This window comes from Myodes glareolus, chromosome 6, assembly GCF_982192425.1.
Source record: "Myodes glareolus chromosome 6, mMyoGla1.1, whole genome shotgun sequence".
Lineage (NCBI taxonomy): Eukaryota > Metazoa > Chordata > Mammalia > Rodentia > Cricetidae > Myodes > Myodes glareolus.
This window is the reverse complement of record NC_142031.1, coordinates 20,864,654-20,884,788: the sequence shown is the minus strand read 5'-3', so window position 1 is coordinate 20,884,788 and position 20,135 is coordinate 20,864,654. Positions and strand designations below refer to the sequence as shown.

Sequence of the window (20,135 nt, the reverse complement as noted above, 5' to 3'; positions counted from 1 at the left end):
GGTATACCCCCCATGCGTATATAGCCTACCCCCAGAGAGAAATTATTGATTGAGGGCTGGAGAGATGACTCAGTGAATAAGAGTGCAGAGGACCCATTTGGGAAACTCATGACTGCATGTAATTCTAGTTCCAGGGGATCGAATACCTATAATACCATAGGCACCTGCACCTTCATGTATATACTCACAAAAACACAGACACTTAATTTAAAAAACTTAACCTTAAAAAATTAAGAAATTAAAAACAAAACATGTAGCCTAGGAGAAGGTGGCTAGGTCACTAGAGGCATGGCCTTGAAAGGAATAAAGGCAGGTCTAGGACCCTAGTTAGCTCCTGTTATGGAAGAGCAAGCCTGGCTTCCTCTCTTACCAATGCGGCACATGGTGCCATCGTGATCCACCTGCCTCGGGGAGAAACAGTCAAGGGTCTGCAAACAAAAGGCAGAGATGAACAAAAGCCAGTGCTCTTGGATCTCCAGATTGTGAGTTATAACAAGGACCAGCCTTGAGTATTCCATCTAACAGAATATCGACTAGGACATAGTCCTATAGCTAGTCAGGAACAGATGAGCACCCCTGCCTCCAAGTCTAACCACTTTAGCATTCTCTCCCCTGCATCCTTGGCGTGTCCTAACCAGTCACTCACTCACAGTCAGTAGAGCTGTAGCCATGTACCACTTCTTGACCTGGAATGGAATATGGCCAGTGAAGGAACCTAAGGGGATTTGGGAAAAGAAGCAACTTGCCTACCTTCTGTACCTCTTGTGTGCTCGAAAAAGTGCTCAGTGACTTGCTTCTGAATCATAGGTCCTCAGAGTACAACCCCTAGACTATCAGCATCACCTGGAACCTCATGTGGATGAGGGATGCAGGTGCTGAGGGTATGTCTGAGAACCTGCTGCATCAGGGGTGGGGCTCAATAACATATGTTCACAGAAGACGTCCAGGTGTGTTACTACATGGCCATGAAGCATCCTAGCAAAATGTTTTCCCATGATTTCTTTCACTGTCCTCTACTGCCTAGATCCTCAAAGGCCACAGAAGCTGAGGCCAAGTCAGTCCAGTTACTGCTGGAGCTGGTAGCAGACCACGGTACCATACCATGATGGAGGTTTAGCAAACCTGCAGAATGTAAGAGTTAAGGAATCATATAGAATTCTGCCTAGATTCAGTGGAAAGCTATAGAGACCCGAGAAAACAATGCATGGATGGGGCTGTAAGGATGCAGCCCAAGTTGTCATGGATACTCAATGTTGGAAGATGCTAGGAGCATGAAAGTTGCAGGCAACAGTAGAGTCAGCCCTAAAGACAGGCTATGTGGGTTATAAATGGGAAGGCAGCAGGTGCAGGACTGCTCAAGTCCACTAGAGCTCAATTATACCATCGCCATGCAAGGGACGCTGGAACCGAACTATAGGGCTGAGTGTTGACCCTGCTGGGCTTGGACTTGCTTCAGTTCCATCCTTGCTTTCTGTATCCCCATTCCTGTCTTTTGGACTAGAAAAGGTCATTTGAGGACTTCTGAGAGATAATCCTTTCCTATGCTGACAATATGTAATCCTCTTGTTGGTTAATAATAAAGCTGAATAGGCCCATAGGTAGGCAGAATAAGGCTAGACAGGAAAGTCAAACAGAGATACAGGGAGAAATAAGGGTGGAGTCATGGAAAAGATGAGTCAGCCCCTGGGGAGGCAAAATGCCAGAGAACAGGTAAAGCTATAAGGTCCCATGGCAAAATGTAGATTAATAAAAACGGATTAATTTAAGTTATAGGAGCTAGTTAATAAAAGCCTGAGCTATAGGCCAAACATTCTATAATTAATATAAGCTTTCATATATTTATCTGGGACCAGGTAAGCAGGACAAAAGAAAAGCTCTGCCTCCATTTACAGAAGACTGTTTTGTTTTCTGTTGTTGTGATAAACACCATAATCAAAAGCAAGTAGAAGAAAAGGTTTATTTCAACTTATAACTTTAATTTTATTCTTAATGTGTCTGGGTGTTTTGTCTACATGTATGTCTGTGCACCAGTGTGATGCCTGGTGCCCACGGAGGCCAAAAGAAAGAGTAAATCCCCTGGAAACGGAGTTACAGATGGATGTGAGCTACTACATAGGCTCTAGGGATCAAACCTGGCCCTCTGGGAGAGCAGCCAGTGCTCTTAATCTCTGAGCCATCTCTCCAGCCACTGCGTACACACACACACACACACACACACACACACACACACACACACACTTATAGTGCATAGTCCGTTATAAGAAAGTCAGGGCAGGACCTTGGAAGCCGAAACTGAGCACATGGAGAAATGCTGCATACCAGTTTCTTCTCATAGCTCTCTCAGCCTGCTTTCTTACACCATCCAGGAACATCTGCTCAGGAAAGGCACCATCCACTAGGCTGGGCCTCCACTAGGCTGGGGCCTCCCACATCCACTATTAATCCAGAAAATGCTCTATAGACTTGCCTACAGGCCAGTCTGAAGATGTCTTCTCAATTGAGAGTCCTTCTTCCCAGATGACTGTAGCTTCTGCCAAGTAGACAAAACACTAGCCAGGACAATGACAAAGCTGTGGACTTCCCTTGAGGAGTGGTAGGACCTGGCTATCATTTGGGGACCCTTTACAGGATATGATGTTGCAGAAGTGCAGCAGCCTGGTGTCCCCTGGGTGCTACACAAACAAACTTGAGAGAATTTGTAAGCTATCGTATGGATTTGAGTTACAGTGTACAGCAGAATCCTGTGGGATAATGCTCTTGGACACTGTAAAGATTTGTCACTCATATTGGTTTAATAAATAAAACACTGATTTGCCAATAGCCAGGGAGGAAGTATAGGCTGGGTGACCAGACGAGGAGACTTCTGGGAAGAGGAAGGCAGAGATGCAGTCACCAGCCAGACTTAGAGGAAGCAAGATGAGAATGTCTCACTGATAAAAGGTACCAAGGCCAAATGGTTTATAATTAATATGAGCCTTTGTGTGTTTCCTTGGGACTGAATGGCTGCAGGATTGGGCAGAACAGAAACTTCCATCTACAGCAAAGGACTCCAGAACCCAAGGGAGGAGCCCAGTGGAGACCAGCCAGGAAGATGAGGAGAGATATTTTTGGAATGCTGTAATCACTAGGAGCAACACATCAAATGAAGAGATGGTTAGGTTTAGTGGGACTCAGGATCAAGTCCAATCTGAGCAACAGAACAAGACTCCTACAACACACACACACACACACACACACAATTTCTCTTATAAGCCTCATGACAGGAGCAGCCATGGAACCATAAGAAAAGAATGTCAAGGACTTTCAACAGAACTTCAAACTCTTCTGGCATTAGAAATCCCCTAAGTGTGCTGAACATGGGACACAATGTAGGGAGACACACGGCCATAGCTCACATGGGTCTGCATCAAGTGCTCACACAGAAGCAAGACAAAAATATACGGTGCAGAAAAGGCATTCCGCCACCCGTGACACATACACATATTCACCAGCACAGCCCTTGTGGGGAGAGTGCATCAGAATTTTAAGAATGAGTTGGTCTGGAGATGTACCTCAGAGGCGCTCTGCTAGCTAAGCCTGTGTTCCTGTTTTGTGTTAGAAGATCCTTACAGGCTGGAGCACCAGACACCAGGCACACAGTGGTGCTTAGATAAACATGCAAGAAACACCCATACACATTATATATCTAATAATATAAATATGCATACATATATACATATACACATACATTTTAATTAGAAGGTTCTGGGGCAAGAGAAGTCACTCAATGGTTAAGAGCACTTGTTTGATTTACTCCCAGCACCTACATGGAAGCTCATAAATCATCCGTAATGCCAGTTCCAAGGGATCCAATGTCCTCTTCTGCCCTCTGCAGGAACACAATGGAGCACATACATGCAGGCAAAGCATCCATACACATAACTAACAGGTTTCTGCAGCTCATCTAAACTGTCAACATCTATACTCAAGCCAAAGCAGTCATCTTGAGAAGTGGCTGTAAATTCAGAATCTGTGACTGGGAAGGGGTACCTCTTTGATCACTTTCAATGAATCTTCATACTTTTCTATTTGAGACAAGGCCTTGATCCATAGCCCAGGCTGACTTTAATAGTGTATTCTACCCCAGGATCATCTATATTCATGATCCGTCTGCATCATCCTCCTGAGGACATGATCAGAGACACTATCATGACCAGCCACGGATTTCTTTAATGTGAAAGTCTCAGTGAAATTTCCAATTTCTAGACTTCATAAATTTATGAAAGAAAATGTCAATTAATATAAGTTGGATATTAATTTTCAAACAGAATGATTAAATCCAGCTCTGGAAGTTAAAAGATATGCCAACAACAAAACATGTTGAAAACACTCAAAAAACAGTGATGGGGGAAAAAAGTCCATATGACGAAAATGGCGGAGTCTCCGCCTGCTTACTCTGCCCCTGGTAAATCAATGCCGGCAGGCTGTTTCCCAGGGCATCCTTCCAGAAGCCTCTCCAAGCCTGGCCAACGTCATCAACCATCACATAGGCATGTGGCCAACTGATGGGAGCAGGGGACTCGCCTCTTTCTGGCTCTGGAATCTCTCTCCTGGGCTGTTACCCTCAATTTCTACGGTAGATGAGTCACCAAATCTCCAAAGTTTCTGAACCTTTGGTAGGTCTAATTCTCTGAGCCATGAACCACTATGTTATCTACTTACCAAAAGGCCTCACAATAGAAATTTGAGGAAGAAAAGGGCTTTGGGCTCACGGACTGAAAGGCACAATAGGGGAAGTATGAGGTGGCTGGTCACACATATCCACAGTCAGGAAGCAGAGCCGGGTGAACTTGGGTACTGATTTATGATAAGCTCCTTAAAATACCAGCCCAGTGCCTCCCAGCCATGCTGGCTCCCCCTCTTCTCCCAACCTGGGCAGTGTCATCTCTTATGGACCCTGTGTAGTAGACCATCTCCACCTTATTGCTAGAAGAAATACAAAGCCCAGACACTATCCTTAGTATGTTTTCCTGACTTTCTTCTGAGGGGACAGTGGCAAAAAGATAATCCTCAGTTGGACTCTATAGCTCTGTGGCTTTCAGGCTTTCCTCTGTGTCCCTGCCTATACCAGGAGATCTTCAAGAGGCTTACTTCCCAGGGCTGCCGAGTCCTAAAAGGAAGAGTTCTCAGAACTATGCTGAACTTCAGAGGTGCTCAGTCCTGGTGAAACACTTTCGGCAATGTCCACCTGTAGCTAAAATTTCTTCTGTGGGGGAATGTAAGCAAAAGCCACCTTCCCTCCAAAGAGTCCAATGAAAAGCCGAGGCACAATTCCACCAAAGTTCACTCTGGGGAACCAAAGAGTTTATTGGACTTCCTTACAGAGCATAGGTGAGAAGTTGCTTACAGGGATGTGGGTACTCCTCCCACAACCAGCTCAAGCATTACCCAGCAGAGATGCTGGCTTTCCTATAGGCCCATGCAATTAAAGCAGCCAGGTGGCAGGGAACAGCTGGATAGTCAGGTGAGACGTCAATGTGCCTTTCCTCCTCTCTATGTAGGATGTAAACTGTAAGAGAACCTAGCTGGGATGATATTTTGCAAGGAGCACACGTCAATGTCCCAAGATGCCAGTTGCTTAGCTCAGAAGATAACCACAACGCTACCCTTTCCAAGTCCTCATCTTTCAAGGCAATGCCATTCCTGGCCTGTATCCTTGCAGAATTTTATACAAGCCTGCTTGTGTTCTCTGGCCTTTCACTCTCCCAGCCATGTTCCTTCTTAGGATGTCACACTGGTGACCAGAGAACTCCACTTAAAACTGCTTCACCAAGGTCCCAGAAAACCTTGCCACAGTCTTAGAACCGTCCTTGCCCTTCCATAACTTCTTTCCCCAGTCAAAGCTGACACCAGGATTTGTCAGGACCCTTGGGCTGGGCTCCCTGCACATCCTCTCGTACAGTATCCTTATTCTGACTGGATACCACGCAGAAGGCTGATCCACCTGCTCAACATGCAGCAGACGCTCACAAAACACAACCTTGCTTCCCTCCATCTTTGTTCTCAGAGAACTGGGTATAGAAGCAGGAGGTAGAGTCCTTCAAATGGACCAAGCAATACCTACTCCAGGATGACTAACCAGACACTGCTGGTGGCTAATAGACATGGTACCTCTCAGGTTCCCATCCATGAACTGCCATGCAACCTAGAATTCAATGTAGGAAACTGTAGGCCTTGTAGTTTCTTGTAGGTATCAGCATCTACCGGCCTCTTAAATGTCACCTGCCACTCTGGTGGTCACCTAGGGAGACATGTGCTGAAGCCCTTAGATGAACGACCCTGAAGGTAGCACACTTGTCTTGAGGTCCTCTGAGCACCATGTTCTGACACCATACTCCTGCATCTATGAACTAGATAGTCAAGATTCCTAGGAGGACCAGCTCATCCACCCTCACCTTCTAAAATACAGTACCCAGTACCATAGAATTTCCAGAATAGCTCCACTCTTGTCAATCATGTTTTTTTTCACATCCTGAGTAGAAATGGTCTACCCAAGACAAAGCTCAACTTTGCTAATCAGTCAGAGGCAGGCCATGGGCACAACCTGGTCCAATGTGAGCCAAGAGCTCTGGAGTTACTCTAAATGAAGCCAGAAGAATTGAAAGCAGGGACTCAGCTATAAGCACACACATGTTCACAACACTCTTCATGACAAACAAAAGATGGAGCCATGCCAACTGTCAAAGAACTGACAGATGAATAGTGGTCTGATGCATTCTAGATGGCAACGGATCTTGAGGGCACAGTCAATGGAAGCCCAATCGCAGAACGAGTATACAGGATTGCATGTAACTGAGGTCCCCAGAGCAGTCAACTTTATAAGACAATGGTTAGTGGGTGTTGGCTGTGAAGGAGAGGAATGGGGTGTGTTTAATGAGGACCTTGGAAAAGCTCTGGAGATGGATGGGGGTGACAGTGCTATGAGGGAATGTAATGCCGCTGATCTGTACACACAAAAGCTTTACGGCGGTGAACTTCCTGTTTCGTGTATTTTATCACAGTAAGAAGAAGGAAGTGGCTAAAGAGAGAATTCAGTGGTTAAGATCACCAGATTCTTTCACAGAGGACCCAGGGTCAGTTCGCAGTACCCACGCAGTAGCTCACTACCATAGTGGCTAACTCCAGTTCTAGGGGATCCACTGCCCTCTTCTGGCTTCCTCAGGTACTGTGTACACAGAGCTCCCTCCCCCCATATTCAGGCAAGACACCATATACATAAAAAATAAATAAAATATTTTTTTTAAAAGAGGGAAACATCTAACATGACTTCTCAGTCACGAATGTACCTGTAATTTTCCCTTGCCTGATCTTCTGAACCTTGTAGCGAATGGACGTCCCCACCAGCAGGTAGACATCATAGGCTGGATTCAGAAGGATATTCTCCAAAATCAGCAGCCTGACTTCCGCAGGGCGAACATTCTTAGCACAGAGAAAAGGAGAAAGAAGGTGAGGTGGGGTAAGGAACGGGAGCAGAGGAATTGTGGGTAAGAAAGGTTTAAGGCATTTTTCTTTTTGGGGTGATGGTGATATGATGTGTGTGTGTACGTGTGTGTGCGTGCGTGTGTGTGCGTGCGTGTGTGTGTGTTTTAATGAGTATGGATGTGGTGTTTAGACTGCATGTGTGTCTGTGCACCACATGCATTCCTCATTCCCACTAAGGCCAGAAGAGGGTGTTGGATCCTCTGGAAATGGAGTTATAGACGGTTATGAGCTACCATGTGAGTAATGGAACCAAACCCAGGTCCTCTGGAAAAGTAGCAAGTGCTTTTAACTGCTGAATCATCTCTTCAACCGACAGTTGCTTTGTGTTGTTGTTTAGATTTTTTTAACATTTATATTCTCTTATGTGTATACATGTGTGTCTCTGTGTGTATATGCTACATGTGTGAGTGTGCCTACGGAGACCAGGGGATACCCTATATCTAGATTCTGAGCCACCTGACGTAGTTATTGGGAAATGAACTTGAGCTCTTTGTAAGATCAGCAAGCACAATTAACTACTAAGCCATCTCTACAGCCCAATTCATTATACTTTTATGCAGAGCTGAGGAGTGATATGAGGACTGGCCCATACTAGGTACACAGCTCAGGTACAGCTAAAGCCCCAGAACTGTTTAATTTTTTGACATCTGAGTATGTCCTTACTGAGACATGGAGAAATAGGATATCACTTGTATCTCCTAGACCCCAGGGGAATCCCATGGGTATGGTGCCACGATGCATTCAAAACGGTCACTGCCAAAAACATATGACTGTTTCTTTCCCACGTCCTATCTTGATTTAAAATGACAGTAACTACACAGAAAGGAACCAGAGGAGCCAAGAGCAATGTCTACAGATGCTGTGGCTACCAGTGCTCAGGCTCTCGCTCTCACTCCACAAATGCTCAGAGGTCCAGCATGACCGGAAAGGGGGAGGACTGTGTGTACTCAGTTCCTACTCCCTGGTCTCTTCCCCAGCTCACCCCTCAGGTCCAGTCTAGACCTCAGGAAACAACCTGAGAGACTGAGCAGAAGGATGATGGTCTCCTGTCCAGCGTACCCTGGGTGCCAGATTCCCCAGGAGCTGTGGCTTTCACTGTCGGAGAAAACTAATGGCAGAAATGATGCTTGTTGACAGAAATGACAGTAGACCTGGAATTTTCTGGGTGGATTTATGGTCATTTTCCATCTCCATAGATTTGCTTCAGCACCCCAATGGCCTACACAGGTCTGGACACAGGGCAGGTGCTGCCTAGCAAGGCCAGCAGGAAAAGCCTTTTACTAACTGGGGAAAGGTAGGGAGAAGCAACCACCCACAAATCGCCACAGAGCCAGTCTCAGATGGTGTGCCCCTGCGTCAGGATGGGAAGCACTTCCTGGAAATGAGGTATCTCCTTCAAAACTGGGGAGCAGATGCTGTGACATTTGTGACACTGACTCCTGGAGCTTCGGCCTCCTTTCCCTATGCCATGGCTCACACATCAAACAAATGGAAAGACACAGAAGTCCTAAGTCCCTCGAGTTTGTTCTGTAGTCCAGTGTCAACCTTACCCCACGGTGGGGACAGCACAGTGAACTCAGGCCCACCTTGTAGACAGCCTCCTGAATGCGAGCCTTGAGCCTGGAGCTTCCAGTCTTCATCCCAGACACTAGGATGGTATCGCCCTGCTTGGCTGCCTTCTCCATCTCTGAGATGTAGGAAGGCGGGATATACGTAGATTCCAAGAAGGTGAGGATTCTGAAAGGAGAATGCATCATGAGACCTGAGCATAGAATTTCTCAGAACCCAGTGTGGCATTCATCATCATCAGGGTCGCCTCCTGATAGACCCCTGAATAAGGGGTGCTGATGTCACAAATCATACGGCCTGAAAACATTAGAAACACATCTTTGCTACTGCCTGAGTCAGAGCAGCAATGTGTCTGTGGAATACACCTGGTCTTGGGAATGGACACTCTATCAACACCCATACGTGATGACGCACACTGGAATTTGAGACAATCAGCTGAGTCCACAAGGAAAACTCACATTAAAAGGCAAACCCAAGGCCCCAACTTAAAGAGAGTCAGTAATGCTGATCAGCTCAGCAAAAAGATCACGTAGTGAACCCTTCTGGCTTATGTGTCCCTACCTTGTCTTTCTTTCATCCAGCAATTCACAACAAGCCCCCTGCTCTGCCAAAAAGGAACAGCTTGCAGGACAAGCTTACTGTCTCCCCAGGATCAATCCTGAGCTGTGCTAAGCTGCGGTTAATCATCCAATAGCTCAGTGACAGAGTGCGACCTACTGTGCTTGTGAAGGTCAGAAGAAGGTGCTGGATTCCCTGGAACCAAAGCTACAGACAGCTATGAGCTACAAGGGTGCTGGGAATCAAACCTGAGTCCTCTGCAAGAGTAGCCAATGTTTTTAGCCGCTGAGCCATCTCTCCAGCCCCATTTCCTGGTCTTGATAACTGTATTGTAGATACTCAAGAAAATATCCTAATGGTATTGCAAACACAGTAAAATGAGCAAAGGTGATAAGACTTCTCCTAGGCATCAGGCCCTCAGTAATTCAGGAAAAAGTTTTCTACGCTACATTGGCATTTTCTGTAGGTTTTAAATTGAATCACTCCACTACCACTCCAGCCAACAGACAAAGCCTTTAAATGTAAGAAGTATGTCTTAGGAAAGAAACTTAAAAAGAAAAAATTTCTTTTACATTTATTACCACCCCACCCTGCACGTGCATGTGTGTGTGTGTGTGTGTGTGTGTGTGTGTGTGTGTGTGTGTGTGTCTCAAGTAAGAAGGTCAGAGGACAATTTGCAGGGGTCAATTCTCCTTCTTCCATGTGGCATGACCTGGGGACTTACATCATCTTGGTAATAAGACCCTTTGCCTGCCAAGCCATCTTGTTGACTCAGAAAGAACTTTTCATTCTGTCAAACATACATTTGACTCATCACAGGCTCAGCAGCTTCCATGCTGGATAAAAGAGATCTACAGAGGTCTGAGTAAAAGTGTCAACTGAGCCACTTACCAACAGGCCCACTCTCTCCAAACCTCAGTTTCCCTGGCTGGAAAGTAGAAAGGTCAGAGGTAGCATGGGCCAGACAGATGCTGGGGGAGGGGTCCAGATGCACTGACACCCTCTCTTTATGAGTCTGTCTGTACTCTATGTTGGAGACCCAGCCTGTCCTAAAAACTGTTTTTGTTGCTGGCCTTTCCTCTTAGCCAGAACTTGCCTCCCTTTAACTTTCTCTCCAGGGAAGCACTTCCCTCTAGGGTCACCCACATGTCCCTTGTACGCCAATTCCAGAGTTCTGTGTCTTCCTTGTTCAGCTAGATATCCCAATCTCTCTGACAAGTTCCCATAGAATATATCACAATGCACCACAGAGGCTGCTTGCATGATTGGGAAGCACTAAACTCTTCCCAATCAGTTATTGTAAGCACCAAGCATCCTGGGAGGTGCCCTAGCCTCTTCATTGACAGGAGAAAGCCTAAGGACCTCCAATTTCTGCAGCCACTCAATGGTAGCCAGGGCTTGTTGCAAAGCCTCTTACCGTAGTGCATTGTGGGAGTCTGAGAATCCGTTGGCCTCTGTATCCTTCACAATTGTCCAATCAAAGACCAGCCCTGCCAGGGTGCTGAAGGTATTTCCTGTAAAAGAATTTAGAGGCAGAAACGCATGAGTTTGCTCCCTAGGGTACAGGGACAGGGAGATGACAATTCTGACTCCATGCAGACACAGTGCTCAGCACCACACCCCTGCAAGGTACACACCATGACCTCCTTTTCAGAAAGGGGAAACTGAGGCTCAAAGGAATGGTAGTACTTGCTTCTTACCATAAAAGGCTCAGCCAAGATTTGAACTCAGGCCTGTCCCTCCCCACTTAACCTTGAACCCTCTGTAGGTATAGATACTTTAGGAGGTCACTGACACCTAAGCTATTAATTCTCCTCCTTGTCATCTCCTGAAGAAAGAATGCTTCCCTTCAAGGTACAGGAGCATGGGAATGCATCTCACCAGCAGGGGCCACCAGCAGGGAGAGCAAGGCAAAGCTTCTCACCTTACTGGAGTCAAGAATTAAGGACAGAGGAAAGAAATGGAGACAAGATACAGAACCCAAGGGCATGATCTCAATGGCTGTTCAGCCTGGTACCATCTCCTGAGTTTGCACCCTGACGAAAGCTCATGAAGCCATCAACTGACAAGGTCAAATCCTTCATGACCATTCTCGGAACACTCCTGCACCTGTGTCCAAGTCAACAAGAGCCTATGAGAGACAGTTCAGACCCAAATCATAAAATAGGATCTTTACTTAGTCAGACCACCCTGATCTCTACCCAAGATCTCAAAGGCCAAATCAGAGGCTAGAGGGCTGACTCAGGGGTTAAGAGTGTTGACTGCTCTCCCAGGAGACTCAGGTTTGGGCCCCAAAATCCACATCAGGAGGCTCATAACTGCCTGTCACTCCAGTTCCGGGGAATCTGACGCCCTCTGGATTGTCTGGGCACCTGCATGCAGGTGGTATAGCATGTGAACTCAGGAACATACATACACATAAATACAGATTAAAGTAAAAAGTTTTTGTTTTTAAAGCCCAAATCAAATCACACTTAGCAAAAAGACCAGACAAAGATGGTCTTTACCTTTACTTCCAGGGGAGACTAGAGGAAGGGGGCCCTCTTCTTAAAGTTCCTTGGACATCTTTCCACATCTGGACAGGTAAGCCTCATCCAGAAAGGGTGAGGGTACAGAGAAGTGTTGAACAGACAAAAAGTTATGGTTATAAAACACTAAGGAAATCCTTGGACCAAAGAAGCTTGTTTCCCTAACACCACGAGGCAGATACTGAAATCCACACCTTGAACATGCATGGCAAGGACGTCAGAGGTGCTCTCATCAACCCAGCTGCTTTCATTGCATGGGGACTAAGCCCTTTCTACACCTCAGAGACAAGGTGCACACTACCTCACAGCCCCTTTCTGGGACACAGCTAGGACCACAGGAACCTCTTTTTTCCCCCCATGGAAAGCCCACACAGCCCTAGGCTAGTCCTTTCCTAGCTCCTCACGGCAGAACCAAACAGGCTGACCCCGTAGGATGCTGATGGAAACAAGAGAATACCTTGTGATCCATTTAGGTTATACAATCACTACTAGCCATTCAATATGATAACCTAATGGGTGGTCTACTTCCTTGACCATGGCCATTTGCATTATCAAGAGTACTCTAGGAGTTCCTCCTGCTTCACTCCAGACCCCTTCTTTCTATTATAAAATGGGACCAAAAACTCCACCCTATGGATCTACTGGAACAATTCAAGAAAGTGTCTCCAGTGGGCCACAGAGATGGCTTAGTGATTAAGAGTCACTTAGAGAGGTTATGCATTTAGAGAGGATATGAGTTTGGTTCCCAGCACCCACATTGGTAAACAGTCACCAGTAATTCCAGGTTCTGACCTCCAAGAGTACCTGCACTCCTGTGCACAAATCCACACATACACATAATTCAAAATAAATCTTGCAGGAGGGAGAAAGTGTCTCCAATAAGCAGGAGGGAGGCACCCCACAAGAGGCCTGTCTCATAGAATGGGGCAGCACTATGGCTCCTGGGGTGAATTGTTAGCACCTCTCTCACCCTACCCTGTTTCCCACATTCACAAGATTAGAGGAGACAGATGTGGTGACTCCCAGAGTAGGAAGAACATCTTAAATTTCACCAAATCGGAAGGATGTGCATGGGGAACTGACTAGAATTTTCCAGGCCCTTTGTATTTGCAGATGTGGGTTTTTTATTCAAGGCAGTAGAAAGTGCCAGAAGGTTAGAAGAAAAAAAAACCAAACAAACAAAAAACAGGAGACCCTTCCCAAGGTAGGGAACCAGCTGAGGGCATGCTTCCTCAGGGTGTGAGCTAGCTCAAAGGGTCTTAAAACCCTGCCCTATAACTTGGGGCACAAATGGGCCAGGAACAGCCAACTACTGGTTTTTCCCGCTAGCCATTCCACCACCAAATGGCATCCCACCTGGGTTGGGATGTAGAGAACTCAAGCCACATCCTTCCTTCCTAAATGGGTGGTCCTAGCTACACATGCACCCAACGCACCCCACCAAGATTCCTACAGGTAGAGGGTGTAAATGGTTAAGAATGAGGAAAGGGAACAGAAGGAAAGTGGCATAGAAGCCATTCCAGGATGCATGAAGGTGGCAAGAATGCAGCACCCAGAATTGCGAAGGCTCCATGTCACCAGCACACATTCCACTGTTCAGAGTCCACAATTATGGACTTCCAGAGAGCAGAATTTGAGCATGAAGTATGAAGCCTAGCTGGCCCCTTCTGAGCATAGGACCCTGCAGGAACCTGTCCTGTGTGCAGCGTGGACACTGATTACTCCTAACAAAATAAAACCACAGGAAGCCATACAATGGCTCCCTTGCTGTGGCCCACAGCACTTCAAGAAGGGAAAGTGAGGGAGGGACCACCAAGTAAGCCTTCCCCAAGAGTGACATGGAGGTAGAGTGGGGTTATGTGTTTATAGGATGCAAAAGGCAAAATGGCCTCACAGATCAGGCCCAAAATCATGCTTCTCCACTTGAGAAGTAGTTATGAGCACCATGTAACCCACAGAACCCTTGACCCCAAAGCCTCCCAGTCAAGAGATATAAACAAGGAGACTCAGGAGCTCAGAAGTCAGAGGACATATCTCTTCTCTCTTCTGTCCTAGTCCATAGCACAGAAGGGAGGAGAGCCACAGAAAAACATTATGCAACTCAAATGAACAAACACATGTCCGATGCTCACTGGCTCCAAAGTCCAGAAGTAGTGGGAAGAATAAAGCCAAGAGCTAAGCTCAACAAAGTAAAACAAGCCCTGAACACCAAGGCCAGAAAGGCCTGAGAGAAGTCAGCGGGAAAGAGCAAACTGCGCCTGGGAAGCCAGGGAAGCCAGGGCAGACAGGGAGGAAGAACACTTCAGCAGAAAGGCCTGGAGGATGTAAGGCTCTGACAGCAAAGACTTGGGCCCAGAACCCCCATCTCAAAGGCACAGCACGAGCACAGGAATGAGGGTATCTCTGGGGACCTGGAGCATCACTCTGGAGACACACTGCAAACAACATCATGTCAAAGGGCAGTGTATTCGTTCCCAGCTCTTAAACCGTGGCTTGTTTCCGTGACTAAATGTGGGGTCCACAAAAAAACATTTCTACATAGGGGCAATGACCAGAAAATAATCAAAGCTCAAATGTGTAATGTTGTACCACATAACTTTACTGCAATCTTGGTTCTGAACATGCAACATGTGCACTTTGGTAGGCATTTTGTTCTGTTTTGTTTTTACTGAAACAGGGTCCCACTGTGTTGACCAGGCAAGTGTTGAACGCACAGAAGTCCACCTGCCTCTGCTTTCTTAGGGATAGAATTAAAGGCATGGGCAACCACATCTGGCTAACATGAACACTTTACATGGGGCATTCCACTGTGCTCAGATTTGTAAGCACCATGTATTACAAATGCAATGTTTTAATATATGTACAAAGTTCTCTGTTCTTAAAAATATCATAATTGGGTCAAAAGAAACAACTCAGTGTTTAAGAACACTGGCTGCTTTTCCAGAGGACCAGGGTTCAATGCCCAGTACCCACATGGCAGCTCACAACTGTTTGTACCTCCTGACCAGGGGATCCCACACCTTCACACAGACATACATGCAGGCAAAACATCAAAGTACAAATAAATAAATAAATAAATATCATAATTGTTTAAGAAAAACAAGGATTTTTTTCCATATTTTCCTGACATTCCTCGACACATATCAAATTGGTTTATCTCCGGTGTTATATCTTGTTATAATTTTGATTTTAAAAATTGTTCCATGAGGCTAGCCCAGTGGGACATGCCTGGAATCCCAGCACTTGTGCAGTAGAGACAGGAAGAACAGGGGTACAAGACATCCTCAGCTATAGCAAGTTTGAGGCCAGCCTAAACTGGCCCTGTCTCAATCCTTCTCTCACCTCAAAATATTGCTATTTGAGTTGCCAACTAAAGCTGCATAGAAAATTGGTATCTGAATTTTGGCTTGGGATTTCTGAAATGGCCCTAAAAGCATTTCTCCCATCTTGCACTATTTATGCAAAGCAGCATTTCCAGCACTTAGAACTCAAAAAACCAAAACATCCATCAGCTCTGAAAGGCATAGTAGACACTCTGTCACTCTGTGTCCTACAGAATCAAATACCCAGATGGGATTTATTTCTTTATGGAAAAGCAAGCAAGTACATCTTGTTGGTCTGCAAATTTGCTTTCAGCTCTGATAAATGATAAAAGTATACAAACACAAAAGCATTGTTTCAAAATAAATGCATTATTTATTATGAGTAAAAAATTGACTTAATGCTTACTTTGAGTGTTTTTTTAAAAGATTTATTTATTATGTATACGATATTCTGCCTGCAAGTATGCCTGCAGACCAGAAGAGGGCACCAGATCGCATTACAGATGGTTGTAAGCCGCCACGTGGCTTACACGTGAATTGAACTCAGAACCTCTGGAACAGCAGTGTTCTGAACCTTTGAGCCACCTCTCCAACCCTACTCTGAGTTCTTATACACCTGAGACTACATGAAAATTGCTCAGGCAAAAAAAAAAAAAAAAAAAAAGGGGGGGGGCTGCAAGAGGAGAATGTTTAAGGGGTCCTGTGACAGTCCAGTTCCAGTTTCTAAAACAGAACACATCTATGACAGAGCAATACAGTTTGGATCTTGAAGGCCCCCAAAGACTTGGTCACCAGCCTGTGGCACCATTGAGAGTGGGGGCATGCCATTGCAGGAGATACTGGAAAGCAATAGGGTCAAACAACCATGGACTAAAACTTCTTAACTCATGAGCCAAAGTAAACCTTTCTTTGTTCTAAGTTGATTCTTCAAGTATTTAGTCAGAGTAGAATGCTAACACAGGTAATGTATAAAGTTTGCTTTAGCTCATGATTCAAGAGAATGGATATGCAAAATTGGTTGTCACATCCAGTGAAGACCTCATGTCAAGATATCTCATGAGGGACCAGGGACATGGCTAACAGATACAGTACTTTCCTAGCATGCATGAAGCCCTTGGTTTGAATCCCAGCACAACAGAAAACTAGCTGTGGTAGAACATGCCTATAATTCTGTTGACAGAGGTTTCTGTCCCCTCTGGTTCTGCAGCCATTTAGTCCCAAAGAAACACACAGAGGTCTACATTAATTATAAACTGGTTGGCCTAGTAGCTCAGGCTTCTTATTAACTCATATCTTATATTGGCCCATAATTCTTATCTGTGTTAGCCATGTGCCTTGGTACCTTTATCAGTGAGTGAGGTGTTCTCATCTTGCTTCTTCTGCATCTGGGTCATGACTGCAGACCTTTCCTCTTCCCAAAATTCTCCTGTTCTCATCACCCCGCCTATACTTCCTGCTTGGCTACTGGCCAATCAGTGTTTTATTAAATTAAATTATATTAAACCAATACAACTGACAAATCTTTAAAAGGTATAAATAAGATCATTGTTCCATAGCACATCCCTTCCCTGTTTTTTTCCAAACAACAATTCTGAATCTAATCTCCTTTGTTTAGCTTTCTTCCTGATCATTATCTATAACAACTTGTAACCAACAAACTAAATAAAGAAAAACATCAATAATCCATTTTTTGGGAATGCAGGCATAGTTTTCTAGGCTACTTCTTGCTGATTAGGGGTGCTGATAATCTTATGGGGACATAAAGAAAATTTAGAATTATGATCAAGTCCTGACTGGAGTATACTGTGAGGCTTGATCATCTCAGCCAGCAGTCTTGAAACTGTTCTGGATGTAGAACTCATAAATCTGGGCCATCTGCGCCTATCAGAGATTTCTCAGCGGGTCTTCCTTGATCAAATCTGATTTTTCTTAGCCCAGAATGCATCCACAGCCTTTCATTTCCTGTGGAAACAGAAACAAAACCTCTTCTTCAAAGTAACATATGTTTTGATTTAAATTTTGAAGTCAAGAAATTTTCAAAATATATGTTGAATTAATCCAGCAGCATTTATAATCAAATGTCTTTTAGCAGCTGTTGCTCCTTCCTCAGCACTCAAAGATAACACAATAACATACAGTATCCAGACCTTCTCTGTATTTTCCATTTTTATGTGGCTTTATTTTAAACTTTATTTATTTTTTTTCTTTTTAGTTTTTTTGAGACTAGGTTTCTCTGTGTATCTTTGGCTGTCCTGGCACTCACTTTGTAGACCAGGTTGTCCTTGAACTCAGAGATCTGCCTGCCTCTGTCTCACAAGTGTTGGGATTAAAGGTGTGTACCATCAGACCCAACTACTCTTCTCTTTCTTTTTTATTTTAAGGACTTTATCCTTTTTCTTTTCTCTCCCAAGCCTAGATATATTTTTAAACACACTGTAAACCATTCAGAGGTTTTCTTCGTCTTTGTCTATCTTTACTGTATATCTCTTTTTTATCTGACCACATGAGTCTTTAATTTGCTAAGTGATATGGCTAGGATTAAAGCTGTGGTTTTGACAGCTGGATCCACCCCATTCCTTAGCTTTCTGAGAGTCTAGTCTCATGGCATAGGTACTGGCTGGAGCCATGTTTATTACCACAACTCTATGGCATTTCTGTAGGCCCATATTTCATACAAGACATTTGCAGCCAGGTTCTCTGGCCATGCTTGGTTTCCAGGTCAATGCTGTCCTGCCAGAAAGCTGTAGCCATCTAACAAAGGCTCAGGATGTATTGGTCCCTCTCTTTTGCTACTCTGTAGATTGCCTGGGGAGAGGTATGGATTCCAAGCTGGTGACTGAGTTGTAGGAGTGATTGTACTCCTAGTGTCCCCCAGAAAGAGAATATTAATGAGTTTCCACCTTGGTTTACCTGGGGGAATAAAAGGTGTTTGAATAATAAACATGGGGGATCTTCAGGAATGAATGAAGCCTGAAATGCCCTTCCGATATTGCTGTGTGAACTGTGTCTCAATTTTTCCCGTGCCTCAGCACAAGGCCAGTCAGAGAAAAGTAGTTTTTATGTTGGAGCATCGGACCCTGACACATTTCAAGGTCCCTACCACCACCAAGAAGCATGCTGCCAGCTATTCATAAACACCATTTAAGTGTTTGCTGGTGGGTCCTCTTAAAACAGCTGGAAAGTTTTTGAAGCTAAAGCTGAGTCAGAAAGCCTATCTTAAATGAGATGCACTTGCCTACAGCAAACAGAGCACACCCAAGAAAATGCTGCTACCAAGAAGTCTTGCTTAACTCTGTTCTTTTGTGTCTAGAATTACTTCCCAGCTCTCTCAGATTTTAAGTGGATTCAGCTGTCCACACTGGTGCCATTTTTTTGACAGAGATTTCTGTCCCCTCTGGTCCTATAGCTGTTCAGTCCCAAAGAAACACACAGAGGTCTGTTGTATAAACTGTATAAACTGGTTGGCCTAGTAGCTCGGGCTTCTTATTAACTCTTATAACTTACATTAGCACACAATTCTTGTCTATGTTAGCCTTGGTACCTTTATCAGTGATGTGTTCTCATCTTGCGTCCTCTGCATCTGGGTCACGACTGCAAACTGACCTTTCCTCTTCCCAGAATTCTTCTGTTCTTATCGCCCCACCTATACTTCCTGCCTGGCTACTGGCCAATCAGCGTTTTATTAAATTAAATTATATTAAACCAATACAACTGACAAATCTTTAAAAGCTATAAGATCATTGTCCCACAGCATAATTCCATCACTCTAGATGCAAAAGCAAGGGGATCTGAAATTCAAGGTCATCCTCAGCTACATAGTGAATTTGAAGTCAGCCTGGGCTACATAAGAGCCTGTTTCATAACAAACACGTTGCTTCAATGTGGTGAAAATAAAGGTTAGACAGGCAGATGGCAGATTTGCCTAGGTGTCAAATGAACAAAACAAAGCTAACTAGGCTGATCCAGCAAGAACTGCATTGGTCCCTCTTATGACCGAATCAGCTCTTAAAGGGGCCACCACTCCTGAGCTCTCATACTCTGAGGACAGAACATTAACTTGAGTTTCAGGCAGGCAAATCACATTCAGACCGCAGCAGGCAGATGGTCGATGCAGAGTGCAGAGAGCTGCCAACAGCCAGGAAAAGTACTGCAGCAGGAGAGAATCAGAGCAACAGCGGCATACTCTGCCACCCATGGGCCATGTGACCTGGGTCAGTTACCACAGCTTCCTTGTCTATGCAATGGGCATTACCAAACTTGCTTGCAGCCTAGCATAAGGACTGGCATCCACAGGCTCTCACACATCTGATAAGTTGCAGAGCTAGTGTTGAGTAACACCAGGGACCTAGAGAAGACACTTACAAGGTCAAGGTCACTCACAGAAGAGTTGTAGACCAAAACAGACGACAAAGGTCAAAGCATGTCTGGCTGAGGAAAGTCAATCAGAAAGCATATCACTCAGCTGCTTCTTTTGTTTTTTTTTTTTAATCTTCATGGATCATCTTTATTAAATGACAAAGATTAAAAAACCCACATCCAACTTATATAATAATTTATACACACTTCTCACCAAAAAGAAATACACGGTTAAGTAAAACATTTTCTTTCCTGAAGAGCTGAGAGAAGCCTGAGAGAT

The 20,135-nt window shown here is 44.9% G+C and overlaps 1 protein-coding gene across 2 annotated transcripts in view; it reads right to left on the bottom strand.

Moving 5' to 3' along the window:
- The window catches only part of LOC125405651 (nuclear pore membrane glycoprotein 210), a 99,363-nt gene that overhangs the window by 63,056 nt on the left and 16,172 nt on the right, over positions 1–20,135 (bottom strand). For both annotated transcript variants that reach the window (XM_087907042.1, XM_087907043.1), the window contains exons 4-6: positions 11,066–11,162; positions 9,108–9,258; positions 7,326–7,458 (exon numbers count right to left, since the gene is read on the bottom strand). In XM_087907042.1, coding sequence (XP_087763168.1) covers positions 7,326–7,458; positions 9,108–9,258; positions 11,066–11,162 — 381 coding nt within the window. The remainder of the gene's footprint in view (positions 1–7,325; positions 7,459–9,107; positions 9,259–11,065; positions 11,163–20,135) is intronic.